Genomic DNA, 7,857 nt, shown 5'->3' with positions numbered 1-7,857 from the left:
TTGAAAGGGTAATTAAGTTGGCTATTTCCTAGCAAATGTAAAGAGTCTGTAAGTTGGCTATTTCCTAGTCTTAGGATTAATTATAACTTGCAAAGGTTGGAGCTTGCGTTAAATGAGGAGCATGATTGACAAATATTACACGGCAAAGTTTTTTTTTCTGGTAAGAATCATTTGCATTCATATAGGATTTGTGTTCCCTATTAAAGATTGATTTGGTGTGGGATTCTAGGTGTCTATTCAAATCTACAGTCTTAAATAAGGAAGAGGTTTAAATAAGGCCAATCTCTTTGTTTATTAGGTAAAAGAGTTAACCTAGTATATAAGGGGTTGTGTTGGGAGTTTTATTGTAGACCTTTTGCACGCTAATGATATTTGTGAGATTGTTTTATAAGGTCAAGGGGGAGGAACAAAAGACTGTTAGGTTCTTAGCTTTATCTAGGTGAGAGTTTGAGAGCATAACACATCATTCATTCATCATGGAACTTTGTGTAAGCTTTGCCTGTGAGGAAGATCATCAATCTACGTGAATCGGTGTTCATCCAAGAGAAGGTGAAGAAGACGTGGTCTACAAGACAAGAATATTTGATCAAGCTTCTGTTGTGGTGTAAGAAAGTATCAATTGAGTCTTGTATTATGTCCTTAAGTTTTTAGTGAAATTGGCTGTGTGCCTTGAGGTTTTTCTCTCCTGTGTGGAGGGTTTTTTCCTCGTGTGAGATTTCGTACAAATCCTTTGGCTTCGTTTATTTACTCTTTTGATTTTGTTTTGTTGTGAAAAAATCAGGATTGAAATATATTTCAATCTTGCATATTGCATTTAACCTTGATCCATCCAGATTTACAATTACAATTGGTATCAGAGCAGTTCTCTAAAATTATTTAGAGTGATCCTAGGGACTACTGTGATGGATCGAGCAGCTGGATCAATCTCACATCCACCATACTTTGATGGTGAGAACTATGGCGCTTGGAAAGCAAAGATGAAGGCTTTTCTTTGGTCACTAGATGCGTGTGTTTGGAACACAGTAGTTTTTGGTTACTCCCCTCCAACCAAAACTATAATACACAAATCAAAGAAAATATCTGAAGAAGGTAAGGCAGATAGTGATGTTGTCGCTGAGGAAGTTGTTCTCAAACCTCATGAAGAATGGACACTGGCTGATCAAACTCACTCCATGAATAATCAAAAAGGGTTAAACGCTCTATTTACTGCCTTATCTCCTGATCAGTTTTCTAATATTTCAAATTGTGAGACCTCCAAAGAGGCTTGGGATATCTTGCAGGTCACCTATGAAGGAACAAATGCTGTTAAAGAGTCAAAGCTTCAAAGGTATGTCACTCAATTTGAAATTATTAGAATGGAAGAAGATGAAACCTTTTCTGATTTCTATGCTAAGTTAAATAGTATCGTCAATGCTTGTGCTAATCTTGGGGATAAAATTCCTGAATCTAGAGTTGTCAAAAAGGTTCTTAGATCACTACCTTCTAGGTTTCAACCTAAGAAAACTGCAATTGAAGAAGTTAGAGACTTAAACACAATGAAAATTGCAGAATTAGTTGGGTCTTTGAAAACTTATGAAATGGAGCTTCCTACTGTGAAGAGGAGTAAAAACATTGCCCTAAAAGCTGTAAAAGAAGAATGTGAAGAAAGTGAGGAAATTGGTGATGAGGAATTTGCTCTAATCACTAGACAGTTTCAAAAATTTCTCAAGAGTAAAAATTTTAAGGGCAAAGGAACAAGTTCAGGATCTAAATCTTTCAAGTCAAACAATTTTAATTCTGAAAAAGGTTCTAGACTTATTAAACAAACTGAGGGTCGAAAATGCTATGAATGTCAGGGTTTTGGACATGAGGCAAAAGAATGTGCTAACACCTTGAAGAAATTAAAATCTGAAAAAAACAAAGCCATGAAGAGTACTTGGAGTGACAGTGAATCAGATTCAGATTCTGAAGGTGAGATAGTTGCATTTGTGGGATTTGCAAATATCAATGATCTTGAGGAATCTGATAGTCAGGAGCTTGATGCTGAAGAAATACTTCAAAAATATAATGAACTTTATCATGTCTCTGTAAAAATTAGAAAGCATAGTTCTGATATGAAAGAAAAATTGAAAAATCTGGAAACTGAGAAAAGTAGGATCGAAACTGTGTTTCAATCTCGGTTGTCTGAACTTGAGAAAGAAAACAAGTCATTAACTTCACAACTTGAGGCTTCTAAAGAAAAAATCATAAGATTAACCATTGGCGCGGAAAAGATTGACAAAATGCTCAGTATTGGAAAATCCAGTGGAGATAAAACTGGTTTGGGTTTTGATGGTTCCACTGATAGTTCTTTGAGAACAAAATTTGTGAAAGCTTCAGGTACGTGTGCTATGCCTAAGACGTGTGTTCTTACTTGTCATGCTTGCGGTGAGGTAGGTCATATTCGACCTCATTGTGACAAAAAATACTTGAATCATTCTGATAATTTTTCTGTTGGTACTGCACGTACTCATCTCTCAAATCTCTTGAGAGAAGTGAATAGGTTGTCTAAACTCGTTCATATTCCAAATTCCCATTTGCCTAAGATGAAACTTGTGTGGAGAGAAAAGAAAGGGACTAAATTAGTGAATGAATCACATTGCTGCTTACTTGCTCATTCTTCAATTGAGTCTAATGATCTCAAATGTTTTGTTGCCTTTACTGCCTTGGATTCTTGCAACTCTAACAAGTGGTACTTTGACAGTGGTTGTTCAAGGCATATGACAGGTGATAAACGTTGGTTTCAGTCATTCTCAGATAAAAAGGTAAGAGGCACGGTAACCTTTGGTGATGGTAAGAAAGCCAAGGTTTTGGGTGAAGGTACAGTTAAAGCTCCTGGTTTACCTGCTTTGCATAATGTTTTACTTGTTGAAAGTCTTACTGCAAACCTTATGAGTATTAGTCAACTATGTGATGTCTTTGGTAAGGCTATATTTGATGAAATTGAATGCATAGTAAGTACAAAAACAGGTGAAAAGGTCATTTGTGGACCAAGGTCTGATGATAATTGCTATTGTGCTATGGCTAATGGTTTGAATGTTTGCTACAGGGTTGAAAACAATATCACTAATCTATGGCATCGAAGATTAGGACACATGAATTTTAGAGATCTAATCAAAATTTCAAAGAAAGAATATGTAAGGGGGCTGCCCACATTAAGTGGAAAACAAGAAGGAGTCTGTGGTGATTGTCAAATAGGAAAGCAGACCAAAAGCTCACACAGTCCCACCAACTTCTCATCAACATCAAAACCATTGGAACTTATGCATATGGACTTGGTTGGTCCAATGCAAACTCTAAGTTTGGGAGGTAAAAAGTATATACTGGTTCTTGTGGATGATTTCACTCGCTTTACCTGGGTTGCTTTCTTGCATGATAAATCTGAAGCATTTAAATCTTTCACTGTTTTATGCATGAAAATTCAGAATGAAAAACATGATAACATCATTAGACTAAGGACGGATCATGGGACAGAATTTGAGAATCATTTCTTTTCTGAATTTTGTGATGAACATGGCATTGCGCATGAATTTTCTGCTCCTATCACACCTCAACAAAATGGGGTGGTTGAAAGGAAAAATAGAGTCTTGCTTGACATGAGTAGAGTAATGCTTAATTCTGCAAATTTGGCAAAACATTTTTGGGCTGAGGCAATATGTTCTGCTTGTTACACTGCTAACAGAGTGTATTTAAGACCAAAGTCAAAAGCAACTCCTTATGAACTTTGGAAAGGGAAAAAGCCTAATGTGAGTCATTTGAGAGTCTTTGGGAGTACATGTTACATATACAAAGATAGGGAACATCTCGCTAAATTTGACTCTAGGAGTGACATTGGTGGTAGTAATTATAATGCACCACAAAGTAGCACACAATAATCCAATTAATTTTCCTTATTAACACTAAGATTTGTCAATTGTAGCATATGAAAATAAGGGTCTTTCCCGCAGAAGATTGTTTTATCCAAATACTTAAAAATGTCACAAAAACAGGGTGGCTGTCTCCACTGACCAGCCACCGAACAATAATTATTAAACTAACTTACACTTATCCAAATGCAACGAAATTTTATACACATAAACTAGACACACAGTACAACAGTCTCACAACTTTTTGGGATTTTTGGAGTTGATTTGCTATTTAAATTAAATCGTACAAAAACAGTACAGAAACAGATTTTAAATAATACCAATAGATTTTAATTCACAAGTTAAGAAAAGGAGTTAGGGGAAATGCTATCCACCACCAAATAATCATGCAAGCATGTTATTTTTCATTAAAATTCCTTTTATTTCCGGATGAAGATGCTCAAGTTGGCTCAATGTTAGAACTCAACCTATTACTCTTTCTTACGTAGTATGTTAAGAGAATGGCGTTTTCAACTTAACTTAGTCCCTAGCATGCAATCTAGAATGGCGTGTTCATAGATTTAACAAGTAGAAATCATTAAGAATAAAAAGAGTTTGAGTCATCACAAGGCATCGTAAGTACTGGTGTTGTCTTACTTATCCTAGAAATCGTTTCACATGTTAACCACAATTAACAAGTGCTACTCTAGAACATATGTAGGTCCTCATTCAACAAGGGCAGACACACATATATTCATAGCATTAAAATCCTAGATATGCTCACTATGTATGCATCCATAGAAACACATAAAGAATTTATCAATGACATAAGTAGTGAAACAATTTTCATCCTTTCATAAAAGTCATTCAAACAAAATATCACAACATACTTACAATCCTATTCGGGGCTTCAAAACAGCCCCTAACTACTAAAAATTAGTTACACATCATTATCAAATTAAACCAAAAGTAAAATATCAGTTTGGGAAAATAGAACCGAAATAAAAGAGTGCAGATGTTTCCTCTTTCCCTTGCCAAGCAGTGGTGTGAGCTCTCTATTTTTCTTCTTCTTGTTTTTCTGCTCTCCGTTTTCTCTCTGCGCTTCCTCTGCTTTCGTTTCTTCCTCTCTGTCTTCTCTCTAATTTTTCTGCTCTTTTTTCTTCTCTTCTTCCGTCTCTCCCTTCTTTCCTCTTCTTTATATTTTTTTCTTCTTTTCCTTTTCTTCTTTTCCTTTTCTTCTTTTGTTTTCTTCCTCTCTATCCGTTCATTTTCTTCTCCCTTCAAAACATGAATCATGATGATGTTTCCAAACATCATCATGACTTATCATTATCTTTTTTTTATTTAATTTAAAAGCTGATCTACACAGACAGTTTTGACGAATTTATTACATAAAATTTCACTTGTTCTATTTTTATTTTCTTTGCTAGACAAATCCTATAATACGCAAAAACAAAGTAAATAGCTCAAAAATATAAGGAACTAACTAATAAAAGACAAGTGAAATTTATGTAAAATATATATAAATATGAACTTATCAATTGGTATTTTTCTTGGTTATTCTCTAACTAGCAAGGCTTATAGGGTTTATAACACTCGAACTAAGGCTGTAATGGAGTCCATAAATGTTGTGATTAATGATTCTGATTTGAAGCAGGTCAAACAGATGAAGGATGATGATGATCTTACTGGAATACAAACAGAAAGTAGGAGTGATCAAGTTGCTGTAGTGAATGATGCTTCAAGTATCACAAACTCAGAAGACATCCATGACACATCATCTCAAACACTTATAATTGAAGCTAAGCAAGTAAAAAGAGATCACAAGCCTGAAAACATCATTGGGAAGCTCAATGATAAAATGAGAACTCGAAGTCATGATGTTGAAGAAATAAGCTACTTGTGTTATGTCTCTCAAATTGAGCCAAAAAATGTCAAAGAAGCCATGGTTGACAATGCTTGGATCTTAGCCATTCAAGAGGAGTTAAACCAGTTCAAAAGGAATGATGTTTGGTACTTGGTTCCACGGCCCAAGGATGCCAATGTTATTGGTACCAAGTGGATTTTTAGAAACAAGACAGATGAGAAAGGGAATGTAATTCGCAATAAAGCTAGATTGGTTGCTCAAGGTTACACTCAAGTGGAAGGTCTTGACTTTGACGAAACTTTTGCTCCAGTAGCAAGATTGGAATCAGTAAGATTATTACTAGCAATTGCATGCCATCTCAAGATCAAGCTGTACCAGATGGATGTCAAAAGTGCGTTTCTGAATGGGGTGTTGCAAGAAGAAGTTTATGTGGAACAGCCAGCTGGATTCAAAGATCATTTTCATCCTAGTCACGTTTACCGACTGAAAAAAGCATTGTATGGTTTGAAACAGGCACCCCGGACTTGGTATGAGAGGTTGTCATCGTATCTGCTTCAAAATGGTTACACTAGAGGAGCAATTGACAAAACTTTGTTTGTCAAACGGGTTAAAAGTGATTTAGTTGTTGCTCAAGTTTATGTGGATGATATTGTGTTTGGTTCTACCTCCAATCTTCTAGTTTCTGAATTTACTAGTATTATGAGTAATGAATTTGAGATGAGTATGTGTGGAGAATTGAATTACTTTCTTGGTTTGCAGGTCCAACAACTTAAAGATGGCATGTTTCTTTCCCAAACAAAATATGCAAAGGAACTTGTCGCTAAGTTTGGTTTGGAAAGTGCCAAACAAGTGAGAAATCCCATGAGCACCACAGAGAAGCTCCACAAAGATCCTACTGGAGAACCAATTGATCAAACGTTGTATAGAAGCATGATAGGGAGTCTACTATACCTTACTGCTAGTCGTCCTGACATCTCCTTTAGTGTTGGTGTTTGTGCACGATTTCAATCATGTCCTAAGCAATCACATTTGACTGTTGTTAAAAGAATAATACGATATGTAAGTGGCACTTTAAGCTTTGGAATTCATTACTCATTCAACTCAAATGTGGAAATTGCAGGATTTTCGGATGCAGATTGGGCTGGTAATATAGATGATAGAAAAAGCACTTCAGGCGGTTGTTTTTATCTGGGAAACAACTTAGTCGCGTGGCATAGTAAGAAACAAAATTGTGTCTCACTCTCCACCGCCGAGGCTGAATACATTGCTGCTGGAAGCTGCTGCACACAACTGTTATGGATGAAGCAGATGTTGTGTGACTATGGTATAGTGCAAGGTAAGTTGATCATTTTTTGCGATAACCAAAGTGCCATTAATATCTCAAAGAATCCTGTTGAGCACTCTCGCACTAAACACATTGATATAAGGCATCACTTTATACGTGATCTTGTAGAAGACGATCTTCTTGCATTGGAATATATTCCCACTGATAAACAACTTGCTGATATCTTCACAAAACCACTGGATAATAATCGATATGAACACCTTAGACAATCCATTGGTATGTGCTCCATTGCCTGACTCTGTAGTTTTCAAAATGCCAGTAATGCATGTCTTTCGTCTGCATATGTGTCTTTCTATATATATATATATATATATATATATATATATATATATATATATATATATACATATATGTCATCCCTCTGTGCTGCTACTATTCTTTTGATCTCAGATTGGATTACTATTATGGTTTCTCTGCTCCATTAGATATAAGGTGTTATTTTGTCTATCGAGAACCGAACATTGCTATTTCCTATTTTGTTTGTTTTTGTCATGTCTCAGTTTCTCACTATCTCAAGTGTTTGTGGGGGTACGAATTCATGATCAATCATACCTTTCTAATTAGTGGGGCACTTACGCTAGTTTTTTTGTCCCCACTCTGGTTGCCTATACGCACTTTGCAAAAAAAAAAAAAAAGTGCATGTATTGCAATTACAATAATATTCATTTGGTCTCTTGTCTAAGACATGCAATAGAAAGTTCAAAGTTGCCAGGCACACAACGAAGATATGTAAACGTCTCACCGTTGTGACAACCGCTAGCAATAATGTGTCTCAAATAAAT

General features: G+C 35.7%; 1 protein-coding gene across 1 annotated transcript; it reads left to right on the top strand.

Annotated features, from left to right (window-relative positions):
• The first annotated feature begins 902 nt into the window (after window positions 1–902).
• On the top strand, window positions 903–3,893 carry LOC114824483 (uncharacterized). The gene has a single exon (XM_029101626.2). The coding sequence runs from the start codon at window positions 903–905 to the stop codon at window positions 3,891–3,893; it is 2,991 nt and encodes a 996-aa protein (XP_028957459.2).
• The last annotated feature ends 3,964 nt before the right edge of the window (window positions 3,894–7,857 follow it).

This window comes from Malus domestica, chromosome 04 (genome assembly GCF_042453785.1).
Source record: "Malus domestica chromosome 04, GDT2T_hap1".
Classification (NCBI taxonomy): domain Eukaryota; kingdom Viridiplantae; phylum Streptophyta; class Magnoliopsida; order Rosales; family Rosaceae; genus Malus; species Malus domestica.
Note: the sequence above shows the minus strand (reverse complement) of the source record. Positions and strands in the feature narration are given on the sequence as shown.

What these genes read in the sequence shown, in the direction of transcription:
- LOC114824483 (XM_029101626.2), top strand. Translation starts at nt 903, where the DNA reads ATGGATCGAGCAGCTGGATCAATCTCACATCCACCATACTTTGATGGT.